General features: G+C 35.5%; 1 protein-coding gene across 2 annotated transcripts in view; it reads right to left on the bottom strand.

Moving 5' to 3' along the window:
- Window positions 1-20,538, bottom strand: part of atg7 (ATG7 autophagy related 7 homolog (S. cerevisiae)) — a 129,785-nt gene extending 109,247 nt beyond the window's left edge. Inside the window, exons 1-7 of one of the 2 annotated variants that reach the window (XM_077202609.1) lie at window positions 19,925-20,538; window positions 18,396-18,576; window positions 15,845-15,899; window positions 6,369-6,486; window positions 4,747-4,824; window positions 4,547-4,663; window positions 230-376 (exon numbers count right to left, since the gene is read on the bottom strand). In XM_077202609.1, coding sequence (XP_077058724.1) covers window positions 230-376; window positions 4,547-4,663; window positions 4,747-4,824; window positions 6,369-6,486; window positions 15,845-15,899; window positions 18,396-18,549 — 669 coding nt within the window. In that variant the 5' untranslated portion in view covers window positions 18,550-18,576; window positions 19,925-20,538. Of the gene's footprint in view, window positions 1-229; window positions 377-4,546; window positions 4,664-4,746; window positions 4,825-6,368; window positions 6,487-15,844; window positions 15,900-18,395; window positions 18,581-19,924 lie in introns of both variants that reach the window. The other variant, XM_077202610.1, reaches the window with a different exon arrangement.
- Between the last annotated feature and the right edge of the window lie 435 nt (window positions 20,539-20,973).

Genomic DNA, 20,973 nt, shown 5'->3' with positions numbered 1-20,973 from the left:
TCTCTTGAATGATTCAATGACTCACTCATAAAGACTTCCCTTGTTTCATTACTGGATGAATCAGCATTTTCAAACAAATCTCTTGAATGATTCAATGACAAGTATTTTTTTTTTAGGTTACATAGAGCCGAATCACTGTCATTTAGGAATGAGATTGTGTGGGTGTCTGAATCGAGAGCACAATCTTTTAACGATTAATCGTGCATCTCTACTTTATACTTGAAATTACCTTCTTTAGGTCTGGGAAGAAAGACTTCAGGTCTTTTAGAGGAGCGACTTCAACACTTTCCTCTGTGTACTTCAGCAGAAAATGTGGGACTGCCGTCGTCCCGCTTGAGGAGCAAAGACCGTCATACGCCGCTGTCAAACTCAATATCTGTGAAACAGACCAGTCCAAAACAATCAGTCCACCTCAGCAACTCATTAAACACAATGAAATTAAAGTTTATGCCTGGTTGGAAAATATTAGATCAAGGACAAAAATAAAAGTACTACACAATGTACAGTGGCTCCAAAATGCAATATGAACTTAGTGAAATGGAATTACAATGGAATGAAATTGATACTGTAACTGAATTTTGAATTGAATTAAGTAATAAAAATAACAAACCTTTACTTATATTTAACTCTGCATACAAGAAAGTATGTGCCTATTGTGCAGTTTTCCATCTGTGTTTAGTGTTGGTCTGTGTTTACCGTGTAGTGTTCATCTGTGTTTAGTGTGAAGTGTTCATCTGTGTTTAGTGTGTGGTGTTCATCGGTGTTTAGTGTGTAATGTTCATCTGTGTTTAGTGTGAAGTGTTCATCAGTGTTTAGTGTGTGGTGTTCATCGGTGTTTAGTGTGTAATGTTCATCTGTGTTTAATGTGTAGTGTTCATCTGTGTTTAGTGTGTGGTGTTCATCGGTGTTTAGTGTGTAATGTTCATCTGTGTTTAATGTGTAGTGTTCATCAGTGTTTAGTGTGTAGTGTTCATCTGTGTTTAGTGTGTAATGTTCATCTGTGTATAGTGTGTAATGTTCATCTGTGTTTAGTGTGCATTTGTGTTTAGTGTGTGGTGTTCTTCTGTCTTTAGTGTGTAATGTTCATCTGTGTTTAGTGTGTAGTGTTCATCTGTGTTTAATGTGTAGTGTTCATCAGTGTTTAGTGTGTAGTGTTCATCTGTGTTTAGTGTGTAATGTTCATCTGTGTATAGTGTGTAATGTTCATCTGTGTTTAGTGTGCATTTGTGTTTAGTGTGTGGTGTTCATCTGTCTTTAGTGTGTAGTGTTCATCTGTGTTTAGTGTGTAATGTTCATCTGTGTATAGTGTGTAATGTTCATCTGTGTTTAGTGTGCATTTGTGTTTAGTGTGTAGTGTTCATCTGTGTTTAGTGTGTAATGTTCATCTGTGTTTAGTGTGTAGTGTTCATCTGTGTTTAATGTGTGGTGTTCATCTGTGTTTAGTGTGTAATGTTCATCTGTGTTTAGTGTGCATTTGTGTTTAGTGTGTGGTGTTCATCTGTCTTTAGTGTGTAATGTTCATCTGTGTTTAGTGTGTAATGTTCATCTGTGTTTAGTGTGTAATGTTCATCTGTGTATAGTGTGTAATGTTCATCTGTGTTTAGTGTTCATCTGTCTTTAGTGTGTAATGTTCATCTGTGTATAGTGTGTAATGTTCATCTGTGTTTAGTGTGCATTTGTGTTTAGTGTGTGGTGTTCATCTGTCTTTAGTGTGTAATGTTCATCTGTGTTTAGTGTGTAATGTTCATCTGTGTTTAGTGTGTAGTGTTCATCTGTGTTTAATGTGTGGTGTTCATCTGTGTTTAGTGTGTAATGTTCATCTGTGTTTAGTGCGTAATGTTCATCTGTGTTTAGTGTGTAATGTTCATCAGTGTTTAGTGTGTAATGTTCATCAGTGTTTAGTGTGTAGTGTTCATCAGTGTTTAGTGTGTAGTGTGTAGTGTTCATCTGTGTTTAGTGTGTAGTGTTCATCAGTGTTTAGTGTGTAATGTTCATCTGTATTTAGTGTGTAGTGTTCATCTGTGTTTAGTGTGTAGTGTTCATCTGTGTTTAGTGTGTAGTGTTCATCAGTGTTTAGTGTGTAGTGTTCATCTGTGTTTAGTGTGTAGTGTTCATCTGTGTTTAGTGTGTAGTGTTCATCTGTGTTTAGTGTGTAGTGTTCATCTGTGTTTAGTGTGTAGTGTTCATCAGTGTTTAGTGTGTAATGTTCATCTGTGTTTCGTGTGTAGTGTTCATCAGTGTTTAGTGTCTAGTGTTCATCAGTGTTTAGTGTGTAGTGTTCATCAGTGTTTAGTGTGTAGTGTTCATCAGTGATTAGTGTGTAGTGTTCATCTGTGTTTAGTGCGTAGTGTTCATCAGTGTTTAGTGCGTAGTGTTCATCTGTGATTAGTGCGTAGTGTTCTTCTGTGTTTAGTGTTCATCTGTGTTTAGTGTGTAGTGTTCATCAGTGTTTAGTGTGTAGTGTTCATCTGTGTTTAGTGCGTAGTGTTCATCTGTGTTTAGTGCGTAGTGTTCATCAGTGTTTAGTGCGTAGTGTTCATCAGTGTTTAGTGTGTAGTGTTCATCTGTGTTTAGTGTGTAGTCTTCATCTGTGTTTAGTGTGTAGTGTTCATCAGTGTTTAGTGTGTAATGTTCATCTGTGTTTAGTGTGTAGTCCTCATCTGTGTTTAGTGTGTAGTCCTCATCTGTGTTTAGTGTGTAGTCCTCATCAGTGTTTAGTGTGTAGTCCTCATCTGTGTTTAGTGTGTAGTGTTCATCAGTGTTTAGTGTGTAGTGTTCATCTGTGTTTAGTGTGTATTCGTCATCAGTGTTTAGTGTGTAGTCGTCATCAGTGTTTAGTGTGTAGTGTTCATCAGTGTTTAGTGTGTAGTGTTCATCAGTGTTTAGTGTGTAGTGTTCATCAGTGTTTAGTGTGTAGTGTTCATCAGTGTTTAGTGTGTAGTGTTCATCAGTGTTTAGTGTCTAGTCTTCATCTGTGTTTAGTGTGTAGTGTTCATCAGTGTTTAGTGTGTAATGTTTATCTGTGTTTAGTGTGTAGTGTTCATCAGTGTTTAGTGTGTAGTGTTCATCAGTGTTTAGTGTGTAGTGTTCATCAGTGTTTAGTGTGTAGTGTTCATCAGTGTTTAGTGTGTAGTGTTCATCTGTGTTTAGTGTGTAATGTTCATCTGTGTTTAGTGTGAAATGTTTATCTGTGTTTAGTGTGTAGTGTTCATCAGTGTTTAGTGTGTAGTGTTCATCTGTGTTTAGTGTGTAATGTTCATCTGTGTTTAGTGTGTAGTGTTCATCTGTGTTTAGTGTGTAATGTTCATCAGTGTTTAGTGTGTAGTGTTCATCTGTGTTTAGTGTGTAGTGTTCATCTGTGTTTAGTGTGTAGTGTTCATCTGTGTTTAGTGTGTAGTGTTCATCTGTGTTTAGTGTGTAATGTTGCGGTTTGATCATGAAAAGCTCCAGTTATTCTCTATATCAGTGTCAGTGTTTCTGAACTCCTGAAACGCCTCCATTGTATCTTGAGTTTGTTCTGGGAACCAACACATCACAATATTCCTCATTATAATTATTCATACGCAGAATAAAGGGGCGGGGCCTGGTTGAGATAGTTAGTAGTGTGTTGAAACCAAGCAGCAACCTTCCAGTCTCTCTCTTGAATCAACACTGAAGTGACTTAAACTGCAGTTCATTGACTGGCCACTAGACACCGTCTGCAAAAGAGACTCAATCCCATAGACCCGCATGTTACAATGCCCAACTTTACAGCTGAAAAATACGTGTTTACAGTCTGTTGCAAAAAGTGGTTTTGGTCTATAAAGCTAATTTAGCCCTTCATGGAAACTGTGAGGACGGTTGATTTTTTTTTTTAGAACTCTTTTGTTTAAATTATATTAAGATTTAAAGTTCTGCATAATTAAGGGCGTGGCCACTTGATTGACAGGTGGATTGAGCTGATGTCACTACTAGCCGTTTGTCTGTTGTCTGTTAGTGTCACGTCACCTCCGCTAATCCGCCTCGCTGCACATTTTCGTTTATCCAGCTGGCTCCGCCCACTTTGGGTTTCAAAAATGCTCTTCAAAAACACTACCAGTGACGTCACGTACACTAAGTACTTTTTTTTTACAGTCTACGATTTAAACTGGCGGTTATGGTAAGGGGCGGGACATTTCCCAAACACACCCAAAGCGCTCGACCAATCACAACACACTGCTCCAGCCGACCAATCAGAGCACAGTGTGCTTTTCAGAAGGAGGGGCTTCATAGAGATAGGAAGTAAACAGAGCGTTACTGACAGACTGGGAAGAGAGGAGCCGCAACAATGGAGAATATGAGGAAAAATATGAAAAAGGGCATAATAGATTCCCTATAATAACATAGAAAAAAATTTAAATACTCTAAATACATCAGGGGTCTTGGGGCCTATATGATATTATGCATTTAAATAATCAACATTGAATTACAAATTCTAATCAGCACATGCTTTCCATAATGCACGGACTAATGACTCATTATCCTTCACACAAAACATCCTCGTCAGTAGTGTGTGTTCTCATCGCACCTGCTTGTCAGAGAAACTCTTCTCTAATGACAGCGGCTCCTGCACCAGCTGGACCCCCTCCAGAAAGCAAAGGGCAGGGAAGCAGAACCAATAATAGAAATGGTATTTCTTCAGATCCTGGATCAACAAAAAGACCGGTCGGACAATCAGATGAAAAATGAATGGAATTTCATTTATAGGGACATTGTTGGAATACAAACCGCAAATGTCAAGAGGATGAATTTGTTCAGGATTGAGGAGTCGTCCAACGCAGCGCCCGACTGAATAGCGCTCCAAATCTGTGAAGACGACAACATTATTAGTATTAATTAAGTTGACATTACCAGACATAATTTCTACTATAGTTTATGCCAGGCGTTCTCAATCTCAAGCAACAGACCCCAATATATGACCATTCTCACTCCGATCTCCTTCCTCAATGTAAAAGGCAGGTATAAATTGTTATGTATGCAGCCTGTTATAGTCTAATCTGTGCCTCCAGTTTCATAATGAACCCAAAATATTTGAAAACTTCTCATAATAACATAAAAAGTCTCTAACATTGTTTTCCCCCATTGTTTTAGCAAAGTATCTGTCATACGATCTAAAATCGAAAGCACGATATGACTTTGTGCCCTTATTGAACAGAAAATTACTGTGATTTAATTAAAGAAGTATATAGTCTGTTTGCGCTGCGTGTTTCAGAGTGAATTCTCCCGCGATCAGCTCGTGATCCGGTGTTTTCCGTCTCAGTTCACAGGGAATGAATGCAGTGAACTCCATCTCTGCACGTGCCGTGCATTTGGGAACGAAACTGTAACCATTACGTATTATTTTCACATTTGCATGATTTTTGTGGGAAGATGATTACAGCCTTTCACTTGATTTGTAATGAGACGTTTTCACAGAAACGGGAGTTTTCCGCCAAAATAAAAGCGCAAGGGTTCATCTTTTGCAAGTGAAAAAAATTAGAACAAAATTACTGCATTTTCCCTTCTGTAGCATAAGATAAAATAATATATACTTATGAATTTTCATTTATTTTACACTGCATTTGTTTTTACAATATATGTCTATTACTGTCATAGAAATAATAATAATAAAACAAAATTGAGTTTTGAATTAAGGTTTTCTTCTACTCACTATAGTACTGTACTGTGTACTATTAATTTGTTTATTTTAATCCAATTTGTATTTTTCATTTTTATCAATTTATTTTTAATTGAACTTTTACAATTCATTTTAATCTATTTATAAAATTAATTTTCTTCATTTATTAATATCAAATGCTTTATTATATTCTAATATTCGTTTTCAATTTATTTAATTTATTTATATCTTGTATTTACATAATTTGAATCTATATTTTAATTTATTTATTGATTGATTTTAATCCTATTTTTTATTAATTTAAAACATTTTTACACTGTTTTTCCCTGAACATTTCCCCGGCCCCGTCTGAAAACCCCAGCTTTATGCAAATACAAAAGTAAGAAATGTTGTGCATTTACACTGTTAAACACAAATTCACTAAACAATTGTATAACTTTTGTGCACAGTATTCTAAATTGAGTCATTGATAATTTTTTCCAGCACAAAAACATCAGTATTATTACAGACCGGGCTTTATGTGCTCAGTGCTAACTAGCCACTGCTATTATTAGCGTGTACTTAAGAACGTGGGCGGCAAACGCAATTGTATTAAGAAGATGATAGTAATTATCAAATGATGAAGGAGGATGTTCAGCATCCAGATACACAGTTAAAAGAAAGTGAATCATTTGTTTAGCGAGCACAAATAAACCACACTATCAGCTGCACAATTAATTACGAGACGCTCCACCTCATCGGCTGCTTTATCCAGGAGAGCTTTCTTATCCGTGGATCTGAAGGCTTCCAGTGTGTTGGTGTTGTAAAGCGTTCCCGGAGCTGGACAGCAGCGCGCAGGAGTGGGTCCATCGCTGAAACACAACATCATACACTGCATTATTTACTTCTGAGTAAATTGCATACACTATATGCAATATTCAGTTCTTTTAAGTGTAACAAGTAATATACAGTGATGTGAATAAGTTAGGACACCCATGCTAAAGTTGCCTAAAAAGAGGAATAAAAAAATCATCTTTTGGAAATTGATCTCAATCCCTTAATTAGAAAAATGAGGACAAATCCAACCTTTAAGGACACTTTTCTTTGTGTATGAATAATGTATCATAAATAAATAAATGTTCTTCCTTAAAATACAGGTTGCGTAAGTCAGGACACACCTATGTTAAATTCCCATAGAGTCAGGCAGATTTTTATTTTCAAAGGCCAGTTATTTCATGGATCCGGGATACTATGCATCCTGATAAAGTTTCCTTGGCCTTAGGAATTAAACTATCCCACATCATCACATTCCCTTCACCATACCTAGAGATTGGCATGGGGAACTTTCCATAAGATCATCTCTCAATGCAAATCAAACCAGCTATTAGCCTAACTGAAATAACACCATGCCAATCTCTAGATATGGTGAAGGGAATGTGATGATGTGGGATATTTTAATTCCTAAGGCCAAGGGAACTTTATCAGGATGCAGGATGCATCAGGAAGACCATTTATTTATTTATTTGTTTATGATACATTATTCATTCACAAAGAAAACTGGTGTTCTTAAACCTTGTATTTTTCCTAATTTTTCTAATTAAGGCATTAAGATCAATTTCCAAAAGATGATGTTTTATTCCTCTTTTTAAGCAACTTTAGCATGGGTGTCCTAACTTATTGAAAAAAAGAAGTGTGAAGTCTGCACACTGAAAAAGCTGCTCCAAAGAATTTATTAGCAAGGCAACGTTTCGACCATCAGGTCTTCATCAGGCACAATAATCACTGTAGAGTAAGTTTAGCATTAAATAGACACAGGTGATTATCATTAATTATAATCACCTTGATTATGCACACATAAGGGATCATGTGACAGATACGTGACAAATACAAAGCACGTGACCATAACATTTCACGAAAACAAAAACAAAAAAAAAACCTACATACATACCCATACATATATACATATACAAATACATATACATGCATACACACATAAACACATATACACATATACATACACATATCCTTTATTCCCACCACTGAAACTAATGACTTTGATACCATGATTGACTTTCAAAAAATGTTTTAGAACCCTGAGACTGCGGGAGTTCTTCAGTACAAATGAACAGTCGTTTCCATCTAATGATGTTACTTTTGAACAATCCACTACTCGTTCTCCTTTTAAAAGAAAATCTACCTTCATTCCATTTAAGAATAGAAACTCTTTTTTAGATACTTACTGTAGACTTGTGGAATTTGATGTAAAAAATGCACTTAAGAATAAAAAGCAATATAAAGTCTACAGTAACTTGTCGAAAATGGAGAGGGATGCTTTACTTGATCTAAGCAAAGATAACTCGGTGATAGTGCGACCTGCAGATAAGGGTGGAGCGATTGTACTTCAACGAGCTTCAGACTATGAAAAAGAAATCCGCAGACAATTGAATGATCATGTCTTTTATGAACCCTTACTTGCTGATCCTACTAACAAATTAAAAGCGTGCGTTGACTCTAAGTTATTGTCACATTTTGAAAATGGGGAGTTCAGTAAAAATGAATATGAATTTCTGAAGGTAGATTTTCCAATTACATCTATTTTATATACTTTGCCTAAGGTCCACAAAGGACTAGAAACTCCTTTGAAAGGTCGTCCTATTGTGAGCGGTATAGGTAGTCTTACTGAAAACATTTCCTCTTATGTGGATTTTTATATCAAACCTTTTGTACCCACGTTGTCGTCATATGTAAGAGATTCTATGGATTTTATTGAATCATTATATAATGTTGACTTTGCTGTTGATGCTGTCCTTCTTGCCACTTTTGATGTTCAGAGTTTATATACCAACATCCCTCATACTGAGGGTTTATCTGCTTTAGAACAATTTTTAACACAAAGATCTGTGGATGAAAAACCTAGTACAGCATGTCTATTGGACTTGACAAGTATTGTCCTAACTAACAATTTTTTTCGTTTTCAGGACGACTTTTACTTACAAGTGAAAGGTACTGCAATGGGTAGTAAGATGGCACCTAATTATGCTTGCTTGTATATGGGAGTTTTTGAAAATGACTTTATTCTAAATGAGTCAAATTCCTTTTTTCCTAAGATTTTGCTTTACAAGCGGTACATTGATGACATTTTTATGATCACTAAGGCTACACCTGCAGAGATGTTGATGTTTTTGAATTATCTTAACTCAAGGACTGAGCATGTGAATTTCACTATGGAATGCGATCCAGTAAGCATTAGTTTCCTTGATGTTCGAGTATATATAAATGACGGGAAACTCCATACCGATCTATACCGAAAATCAACGGATCGCAACACTATTTTAAGAGGCGATAGTTTCCATCCTAGACCTTTAATTAAGAGTTTACCTATCAGTCAATTTAAGCTTGTGCGTAGAATCTGTAGCACGGATGAATCATATACTCACCAATCCAATGTTTTAACTAAAAGATTCTTGAATCGTGGTTACCGTATAGAATGGATCGAAAATGCCAAAAAGAAAATCAATGAGACCTCTCAAATGCAGTGTTTGCGAAAAAAACGTGATAAGAATACGCAAGTTCTCAATGCTCCCATTTGTACGATAAAGTACTCAGCATTGGGTGCGGAGTTTCGTAGCATTTTAAATAAACATTGGCATATCATTTCAAGTGATCCTAAATTATCAGGTGTCTTTAAAAATGGTCCAAAACTAGTCTTTAAACGCCAAAATAATCTTCGTGACTTGCTTGTGAAATCTGAATATCCTTCACGCACGAGACATGGTATTCCAACTCTTCCCCCAGGGAATTACAGGTGTGGTAATTGCGCCCAGTGTGCTTTTACACACAAATGTAAGTATTTTAGTCATCCACGTACTGGTCATGATATTCCGATACGGGGTACTATTACTTGTTCTTCCACTCATGTGATTTATCTAATTCGGTGTCCTTGCGGTCTTGCATACGTGGGAAAAACATTTAGACAATTGCGTACCCGTATTAGTGAACATCGCAGTACCATTAGGACTGGTGATATGCGCAGCCCTATAGCGGCTCATTTTAGAAAAGTAGGTCATAAAGCCTTTTTTATAGTATTATTATTATTGTGTATATATGTGTATGCATGTATATGTATTTTTATATGTATATATGTATGGGTATGTATGTAGGGTTTTTTTTTTGCGTGAAATGTTATGGTCACGTGCTTTGTATTTGTCACGTATCTGTCACATGATCCCTTATGTGTGCATAATCAAGGTGATTATAATTAATGATGATCACCTGTGTCTATTTAATGCTAAACTTACTCGACAGTGATTATTGTGCCTGATGAAGACCTGATGGTCGAAACGTTGCCTTGCTAATAAATTCTTTGGAGCAGCTTTTTCAGTGTGCGGACTTCACACTTCTTTTTTTCATTTGTATTACTCAGTTGTCCTGCACCTGCGCCCAACTCTGGGTGTTTGGGATGTGCACACCAGTTGTGTATTTTGTCCTAACTTATTCACATCACTGTATACTATTTGCAGCCCTCATTTGTTTTATTCATTTTGTTTTGAAAAACTCTCAAAATTTGATGTGGTGTAAACATCAAATCGTTCAAAATGTATTGTTGTTTGTATTAATATTTAATAATGAGGTAACACTTTATTTTACAGTGTCCTTGTTACATATGTTACATGTACTTACCATAGTAATAACAGTAAATTATGCACATAATTTCACTGTAACAATGGCACCTTAAAATAAAGTATAACCAATAATGATTATCAATTCATAAATATGTTTTTTGGGGGGTTGCACCATAAGCATCAAGTTGTTAACATGCATCAATAAATGTTGATATTATCATTACCTAAAATTAATAAATGCTGCAGAATGATTGTTTATTGTTAGTTCATGTTAGCTAAAGTAGCTAACTGCTGTTAAGAAATGAAACCTTATTTTAAATCTAATTAACTTGTATAGTAATATTAGAAAAATTAAAGTCACTAATGTCTCAAAGTCTCTTCTGCTCACCGAGGCTGCATTTATTTGATCAAAAATACAGTGATATTGTGAAATATTATTACAAGTCAAAATAATCGTTTTTAATTGTAAATATTTTAAAATATAATTTATTCCTGTGATTTTAAGCAGCGAATCAGCATATCAGAGAAAGGAAGCTGGAAATACAGCTTTACATCACAGGAATAAATCACATTTAACTATATATTCACATAGAAAATAGTTATTTTGAATTGTAATAATGTTTCACCATATTACCGAGACTTCATTATAGAAATATTCTTTGTAGCTTTTATTTTTTAAACTTTTGGACAGTGTATATACAGGTCCTTCTCAAAAAATTAGCATATTGTGATAAAGTTCATTATTTTCCATAATGTAATGATAAAAATTAAACTTTCATATATTTTAGATTCATTGCACACCAACTGAAATATTTCAGGTCTTTTTTTGTTTTAATACTGATGATTTTGGCATACAGCTCATGAAAACCCAAAATTCCTATCTCAAAAAATTAGCATATCATGAAAAGGGTCTCTAACGAGCTATTAACCTAATCATCTGAATCAACTAATTAACTCTAAACACCTGCAAAAGATTCCTGAGGCTTTTAAAAACTCCCAGCCTGTTTCATTACTCAAAACCGCAATCACGGGTAAGACTGCCGACCTGACTGCTGTCCAGAAGGCCATCATTGACACCCTCAAGCAAGAGGTTAAGACACAGAAAGAAATTTCTGAACAAATACGCTGTTCCCAGAGTGCTGTATCAAGACACCTCAGTGGGAAGTCTGTGGGAAGGAAAAAGTGTGGCAAAAAACGCTGCACAACAAGAAGAGGTGACCGGACCCTGAGGAAGATTGTGGAGAAGGACCGATTCCAGACCTTGGGGGACCTGCGGAAGCAGTGGACTGAGTCTGGAGTAGAAACATCCAGAGCCACCGTGCACAGGCGTGTGCAGGAAATGGGCTACAGGTGCCGTATTCCCCAGGTCAAGCCACTTTTGAACCAGAAACAGCGGCAGAAGCGCCTGACCTGGGCTACAGAGAAGCAGCACTGGACTGTTGCTCAGTGGTCCAAAGTACTTTTTTCGGATGAAAGCAAATTTTGCATGTCATTCGGAAATCAAGGTGCCAGAGTCTGGAGGAAGACTGGGGAGAATGCAATGCTAAAATGCCTGAAGTCCAGTGTCAAGTACCCACAGTCAGTGATGGTCTGGGGTGCCATGTCAGCTGCTGGTGTTGGTCCACTGTGTTTTATCAAGGGCAGCGTCAATGCAGCTAGCTATCAGGAGATTTTAGAGCACTTCATGCTTCCATCTGCTGAAAAGCTTTATGGAGATGAAGATTTCATTTTCCAGCACGACCTGGCACCTGCTCAGTGCCAAAACCACTGGTAAATGGTTTACTGACATGGTATTACTGTGCTCATTTGGCCTGCCAACTCTCCTGACCTGAACCCCATAGAGAATCTGTGGGATATTGTGAAGAGAAAGTTGAGAGACGCAAGACCCAACACTCTGGATGAGCTTAAGGCCGCTATCGAAGCATCCTGGGCCTCCATAACACCTCAGCAGTGCCACAGGCTGATTGCCTCCATGCCACGCCGCATTGAAGCAGTCATTTCTGCAAAAGGATTCCCGACCAAGTATTGAGTGCATAACTGAACATAATTATTTGAAGGTTGACTTTTTTTGTATTAAAAACACTTCTTTTATTGGTCGGATGAAATATGCTAATTTTTTGAGATAGGAATTTTGGGTTTTCATGAGCTGTATGCCAAAATCATCAGTATTAAAACAATAAAAGACCTGAAATATTTCAGTTGGTGTGCAATGAATCTGAAATATATGAAAGTTTAATTTTTATCATTACATTATGGAAAATAATGAACTTTATCACAATATGCAAATTTTTTGAGAAGGACCTGTATATATATATATATATATATATATATATACACACACACATATACACACATATACACACATATACACACATATACACACACATATATACACAGTACGTATATTAGTATTGTCAAAGAGATTAATTGGGATTAATCACATCTAACATAAAAGTCTGTTTACATAATATATATGTGTCTGTGTGTGTATATATATATATATATATATATATATATATATATATATATATATATATAGAGAGAGCGAGAGAGAGAGATAAAAAGAGTAAAAAGAGGGATTCAGATGGTTATATATACACAGGGTATCTGCACACTTTATAAAGTCAAATTTAAGGCTTTTTAAGACCTTTTTAAGACCTGAAGAAATCAAAATTAATAAATTACATTAGGGGTGCGCAATATTGACAAAAATATGTCTCAATATTTTCAAAGTTTTGTTGATAATTAGATGATATTTATATTGTGTTAATGTACTGGTACCATGGCTGGTTTAGGCCTGTTGTTGACAGCTGACTCACGAAGATACATATGTTTTCATCTATATATAGTCATCTATTGACTTTTTTTTTTTACTTAAAGGTATGCATCACCTTTTATGTCAAATTCTAACATTCAAATTAAATTATATTAGAATAATAACACAATGCCACTGTTACCAGTTAAATTAAATCATTAAATCAAAATCCATATTTGCAGTGCAGAGGAGACACAGAAGCATCAGAACTGGCATTAATATATTTACACTCCATTTACAATTGCATAAATAAAGCTATGAGATATTCAATTCTTTCAATTCTTAATTCAATATTTAAATATGAACTGATTTCTAATTGTAACATTTTAATTACAGGGTACTTTAAATGTGAAACTAAACCCGCCAGTAGTCGCGGCAAGTCTCAGGGAGTCATTCATTCAACCGATTTGTTCAAACGGCTGATTCATTCAGGAAGTGCAAGTGATTGTTCATTGAATCGTTAAAATGATTCATTCAAAACGCGGATTTCAGTCAAGAAATCATCGCTGTCTTTTGCATTAAGACTCTGCTACGGTTTCATTTTGAAATTCTCGTCAGCGAAATAAAGGGAAAACAAACAATATTGACAATATTGTTTATAAAATGTAAATCACAAAGTTAATTTAAGTTAACTGTTATATAAAATAAATATCATATTTGCTATTGTGCACGGGAAAACAGCCCTCTTGCTGATGTAATATTGTAATATTGTATGATAACAACATATGATAAAATACAAAAACTTTATACGTCTATTGGGGAAAATACCTATAACTGCACTGACACATCACGCAGTGAAAGCAAGCATGAGGGACGATGCGATGTCAGCTCGCAGTGTATGGAGGACCAGCTCTACCATATTTAAAAATAAATACAGAAATAAATAAATGCTCAATAAATAAATAAGCATACAATTAATTGCCCCAAAAAATACAATAAACAAATAAATGTAGGTAGAAATTAAATTATACAGCGAGACATAAATGTATATATCTCTTAATTAGCTTCTTTATTTATTCACCTTTGTAATAATTACCTTATTTATTTATGTGCATGTTATAATATTTTTGTCTGTTTTATTCTTCCTTTGTATTTTTTACCCTATTTATTTCTTCAATGCTATTTATTTCTGCCTGTCGTTTTTACATTTCTGTATGCATTTCAGCCTCATTATGCAAATGAGGAGGGGCTGTGTCTTAAGGGGTCAACTTCTGCCCATTGGTTGGTTAGCATTTTACTGCATCGGTCAAATCTACATGCCACCGGCCACAGTCACAACAAAGATGGCTACCTACGGTGAAGTTATCAGTGAGCTGAGGCATTTAGCAACTGTTTTTGAAAACAATGCTAACGTTATAAGTATTGACTTTATTATTTTTCGTTTGGACGCTCTGACAGAACGTGTGTTTCAGTTAGCAGCACACATGGACACAGATGTCGACAATGTAGTTTTTCAGAATCTGGAGGAAGCGGTCTAGCAGTCTATTAGCAGCTTCCCTTAAGAGGTCGGACACTGAACGTCTGCCTGCTGAGTTTGACATTACTAAACAATGCTTCTTCTTCTTCTTCTTCTTCTTCTTCTTCTTCTTCTTCTTTGGATTTTTACGGCAGCTGGCATCCAATGAGTTGCATTACTGCCACTAAACAATGCTTTATGGCAGGGAAAATGCTAACCAACCAATGGGCAGAAGTTGACCCCTTAAGACACAGCCACTCCTCATTTGCATAATGAGGCAGAAATGCATACAGAAATGTAAAAACGACAGGCAGAAATAAATAGCATTGAAGAAATAAATAGGGTAAAAAAATACAAAGGAAGAATAAAAAAGAGAAAAATATTATAACATGCACATAAATAAATACTTAAAAAAATAAGTAATTAATAAATAAAGTTGAAGATTATAACGGACAATAAATAAATAAGGTAATTATTATAAAGATGAATAAATAAAGAAGCTAATTAAAAGAGATATATACATTTATGTCTCACTGTATAATTTAATTTCTACCTACATTTATTTGTTTATTGTATTTTGGGGGCAATTAATTGTATGCTTATTTATTTATTGAGCATTTATTTATTTCTGTATTTATTTTTAAATATGGTAGAGCTGGTCCTCCATAGCAGTGCGCCCTCGTACATAGTTAACGTTAAAGTAAAACAATAATTACAATATCATAATAGACAATACACATCGCACACCACTACACACATAAAGAATGAACTTACAATTTAACTGAAATTAACCAGCTTTCTTCTTCTCTTCTGCTGTTTGGCGTGCAGGAGACAGACGTAATGCTGGCGCGAATGTGACGCGAAATGTCACGTGAACAAGCAAATCCACAAAGAACGAATAATATATAAAAAAGTACGCTAATTAGATAGTTTTAATATGGAAAACATTTAGATATGTCTAAGTCAAATTGCCATCGAAAATTTAAAACCTTTCATAAGTAAAAATAAGACTTTAAGACTTTTTATGGCCTTACATTTTTTAAATCTAATTTAAGACTTTTTAAGGACCCGCGGACACCCTGATATTTTATATATTATAGTTATATGAGGTCAGCAGTGACTTCACTTTGCCGGCTCCGTCAGACTCCGTCAACGCCGCCTGTGCAATTACTCACCCATCATAAATGTTCAATTAATCCTACTGAAATAATCCTTAAGGATTTAATTGGCAAGAAAATATCATTAATTTCACAACTAACAGACGTGATTTTGGGGCCATTATCCAAGGCTTTCAGAATAACCAACTGCATTACATGCTTTTAATACGCAAAACTTACGCATCAAATGCGCTGAACTCCAGTGTCAAGCGTGTCGGCAAGCCATCAGGATCACCTGCAACATATAACAAAACATTCGCATTATATTACTGCTTAAAGGTGCATTACATATTCTCAGTCACTTTCGGTTGTGGAATTAAGAAATAAATGAATCATCTGCGACACATTCACTAGAAAGCAGAGTATTGATACAATGGCATCTGTAATTCAACACTTTTGCATGATGTGTCAGAATAAATCCAAGAGAAAATGCCATATTGGTAGTTTAGGAAGTGTAAGTGCAACACAAAGGTGTTCAGAATAGCACACTACTATTCTATTAATATTCCTGCAGTATTCAGCATGTATATGTATGTTTTTATGCATGCTAGAGCTAATCATTAAAAGATTGCGATCTTGATTCAGACACACACGATCTTATTCCTAAATAAAAGTGATTCGGCTCTGTCTATTAAAGCTTCAATAAGTCGAATCACAGTGAACATTCAGATCTGTGTTCTGATCCAGAGAGAGCCGTTGTCATGTATATGAAACAACTTCACAAACAGTCTTTTCAACACACAGAATCATTCATTCTGTCTTACAATCATTCACATTATCACAGAAATACTGAGATAAAAGTTTATAGTTTAGAAATAAACACTGATGTCTACGGTAGAGATCAAAATAGAGTAAATCACAATTACTTCATTACACCAGTAGATGGCGACAAGTGACTGATACAATTTTTATTGTCATTGAATAATTCATTCAAGAGATTCGTTCACAAACGCTGATTCATCCAGTAATGAAACAAGTGAAGTCTTTATGAGAGAGTCATTGAATCATTCACTCAAACTGATTAAAAAAATAATTCAAATAAATGAGCCTACATGTTGTAAATAGACTGCAGCAATTAACATTTTGTCAGAATCTCTAGTAAATTACGTTGTTTTGTTTAGTTCAGGATCACAAAAAAGTTGTGATTCTCAATTTATCCAGAATCGTGCAGCTCTAATACCCGAATCAAACTGACACTATAGTTCCATCTTGAAAACAGCTGATGCATTCAGAATGTAATCTACTTGTTTCCAGGTCCAAACGCTCTTTCAGATGCCAAAAAACAAACAACAAACGCTGCTATTGCTGTAATAAAACCCAAATATATCATGATCCTAACCTTTAACTCCATACCAAAATCTCAGACGCCCAGACAGTGACTCATCTTTTATGAATCATTCAAATATTTATTTCTGCGACGCTGTGAGAGACTGTAGTGTATACTGACTTTTCATAAGCTTGGACCCAGAAACAGTATTCCTTACATCAGTAAGCCACCATGAAATCAAAATTGACAGTTCTCGTTATTATATGGAATATTGCAGTGTTTATTATAAATGATTTATCAGTGCACATCAATATTTTTTAAAGTCACCCTGTAGTCACCAATTTCATCCCTTAAAACTCATCTTTGATCATCAGAATTACATATTTAAACGTTTTTGTGCCTTAAAATATTTTAAATGTAACTTGACACCTTTGTCTCATTTAGTATGCATGGTTCTATGAATATGCAAATGAGCCCCGCCTCCACTCACTCACTCAGCTCAGAAATCACTCGTTGACGATCACACGTTGATCTGATTGGTTACAAGGTAGTTTGTGACGTCAGAAACACCAGCGATTTCAAAGCGTGTTTTTGAGACTGTCTTTGGTTCACTGCAGTTTTAAGGAGAAAATACTCAGCAATGCTGTCGACTTATGAATTTACACATGGATTGTCTTAAAGCATATTAAAAACACCACATAGACACATAAACAACATTAAAAGATGTTTTTTTAAACCACAGGGGGACTTTAAATTTGAAATTCGATTATGTAGAAAGGTTTCCAAATTATTACTAAAATAAAACACCTATTTCACCATACAAACATTATATATTATTTTTTATACAGCAGTTAGTTCTGGTTCTCGACTCTGATTGGCTGAGAGCCTTATCTAGCGGTGCGATATTCTACTAATATCACACAGAAACCGTTTCACAGTGTGTATGACTCCGCTTGTTTCTGACGGATCTACACTGGCAGCATTTCTCACAGAAAGTGTCAATGGTGGAGGAGAAAACCCACTGTACTTTTACAAATACTACTAGCGGAAGTAGAATTCTCACAAAAACGACTCCAGAAGCCTTAATAGCGTATTTATAAGTATATATTTAAAGACAATCTAGTTCCTACATTATTTTTCTATACATTGACCCAATGTATAATAATTGACCCATATAAATAACATTAAAAGCTGGATTTTCACCACAGGGGACTTCAAATGCGTGTTCCCTCATAATCTTGAATCAGAATAAGTTACTCTTGCAGCTTCTCTTCTCTTCTCTGATAATGTGGGGGGGCAACCTGTCACTCACATGAGATCAGCCAATAGCAAACAACAACCATCCAAACAATTCCCCACAGACACAATCAAGCCCCGCCCACATTTATTCTTGTTGTGGAAGCGTTTCACTCGGATATACAATACAATAGAGAAGAAAAGACTAGCGAAACCTCCCACACTCACCGTTATAGTAATAGCCTTTGATGTTTTTGGGACTTTCGTCTAAATGGTAGTCGTTGAGTTTCTTCTGGGTGAGTTGATGCCAGAATCCTGCCTCCAGGGCGCTGAAGAAAGGGGAAAACTGCAGTTTCGGGGCGGCCGTCGATTCAGCTGCCATCAGGACTGATGTTTGATTCTTCACACACTGCCATAAGAGACAAGACACAGGAAAATGAGACTGAATAATGCCCATTCAAATATTCTGCCCTGATTTAAAAAAAAATATATATACATATACATTATAATATGACTTCAGCTTCAGATCACTCAAAACAAAAGTCCCCCTGGGGTGAAAATCCAGCTTTTAATGTTGTTTATATGTCTATGTGGTGTTTTTAATATGCTTTAAGACAATCCATGTGTAAATTCATAAGTCGACAGCATTGCTGAGTATTTTCTCCTTAAAACTGCAGTGAACCAAAGACAGTCTCAAAAACACGCTTTGAAATCGCTGGTGTTTCTGACGTCACAAACTACCTTGTAACCAATCAGATCAACCTGTGATTGTCAACGAGTGGATCTCTGAGTGAGTGAGTGGAGGAGGGGCTCATTTGCATATTCGTAGAACCGCGCATACTAAATGAGGCAAGGTTTTTTCCTTGGGAAAAAAATCTTCAAGCCTTAAAACAGTGGTTCTCAAGTCCAGTCCTCGGGACCCACTGCTCTGCAAATTTTTTATGTCTCCTTATTTAACACACCTGATTCAGATGAACCAGCTCGTTAGGAGAGACTTCTTGATCTGAACTGAGTGTGTCAGATAAGAGAGAAATACAAAATGTGCAGAGCAGCGGGTCCCGAGGACTGGAGTTGAGAACCACTGCCTTAAAATATCTTGAATTCGTGTCGAGTTACATTCAAGATATTTTAAGGCATGAAGATTTTTCATTTAAGGAAAAAAACGTTTTAATATGTAATTTTGGTGATCAAAGATGAGTTTTAGGGGATACAATTAATGACTACAGGGGGACTTTAAAAACAAGATTCTAATGTAACGTTACAGTGATAGCATGACAAGAATATATTGGATAGATCAAAATAAAATACAATAAAATAAAGTAAAATATAAAATATCTTAAAATATAATCCTCAATTGTCTTTTTATAATTTATTATAATAACACATTTAAATTACTGTCAGATTCGATATGTGGAAATGTTGAAAAGGTAGTTCCTTGTTTTCTCATTGCAAAAGGCTTGTCCGTCTATATCAATAAGAAATGTAATGTTGTACTAATCTGACAACACGGCTATACAACTTGTCAACATAAAGGTAAAAGCTGCGTTCTTTAGTATTGTAATATAAGTAAATACTGTCAGTGTGTTTCGTTTAAAAGCATTGCGTCTCTTTCGGGGTGTGTGCTTGTTTGGTTGTTTTAACACACTGCAGTAAAAAGCACAATGTTTGACATATATGGTCTGTGACAATTATTGTCATGTAATGATAAACACAGAGTAAAAGCAGCAACAAATACATAGCATGGAAACATCACTTACCAGACAAACACTTCCTGGTTAACGTCATGTGACCACGGTCATCCTAAACGCATGCGCAGTTGGTTTGTTTTGGTATTGCGAAAGAGCTTACAAATGACTTAAAATGTATTTAATAATACGCAAATCGACAGCATTAAATACGTGGTGCAGTTTTCGCTGGTGTAACGACCTTGAAATGCTTTATCTTCAACATTTTGACATCTTTAAAACCATGCTCAGTGTTAACCGAAGAACAATGTTAGCAGGACATGCTTTTCTGATAAATGTTTTAAAGCGTCATATTATCCCGCATTTATAAACAATGAGACAATGTTGGAGAATAACGTTACCAGCTGCTTAAACGTTTTAGATGACCGACAAATCTCTTAAGGAGAGTGTCCAAAAGGAGTCTTATGGTGCCAAAACCATCGAATAAAAGACAAAACCCCAAAACAAAAGGAAAACACAGACAAATAGACAAGAAAACACGGACAGAAACTTATAAACGCTGTTCCTTTTCATTGTTAACCCTATAAATGATGAATCAGCTGAGTTTGTCACGTGCACAGCAGGATCAGTGAACGAGCCAGAAAAACCAGCCTGATGCCTCAGATATGCTGACACACTTACTGTATAAAAGCTTTCATCACATGGTTTATAAAAGGTCGTTTCCTTCACAAAATAAAAACTTACAAAGGTAGACTTTTCCCCTTACAAATTCTGAGTTTACATCTTGCGATTTTGATTTTTTCAATTTTGAATAAAATCTGAATTCTGATTTTATATCTCAATATTCTGACTTTTTTATAGCTCCCAAATGCAAGGTACAAACTCATATTCCTGGACTTTATCTTAGAACTTTTTTTCTAGGAATTCTAAGTTCACAGCTCACAGAAACTCTTTCAAACAAGAGATCACAAAATAAAAAAGCTTATAAAAAAATAAATTAAAAAATGTTGAAGCTTTTCAAACTCATGTAGCCTAACTGCCCTCATATTATATAGGCTACTGTACCACCTTTTATCCCAGTATTTATTAGAATTTTATGTAGGCTATTATTATTTGTTTTA

This window comes from Siphateles boraxobius, unplaced genomic scaffold (assembly GCF_051911475.1).
Source record: "Siphateles boraxobius isolate OS27281-9 unplaced genomic scaffold, OSU_SipBor_1 5, whole genome shotgun sequence".
Taxonomy (NCBI): domain Eukaryota; kingdom Metazoa; phylum Chordata; class Actinopteri; order Cypriniformes; family Leuciscidae; genus Siphateles; species Siphateles boraxobius.
The sequence above is the reverse complement of the archived record's forward strand: the minus strand, read 5'-3'. Positions and strand labels throughout refer to the sequence as shown.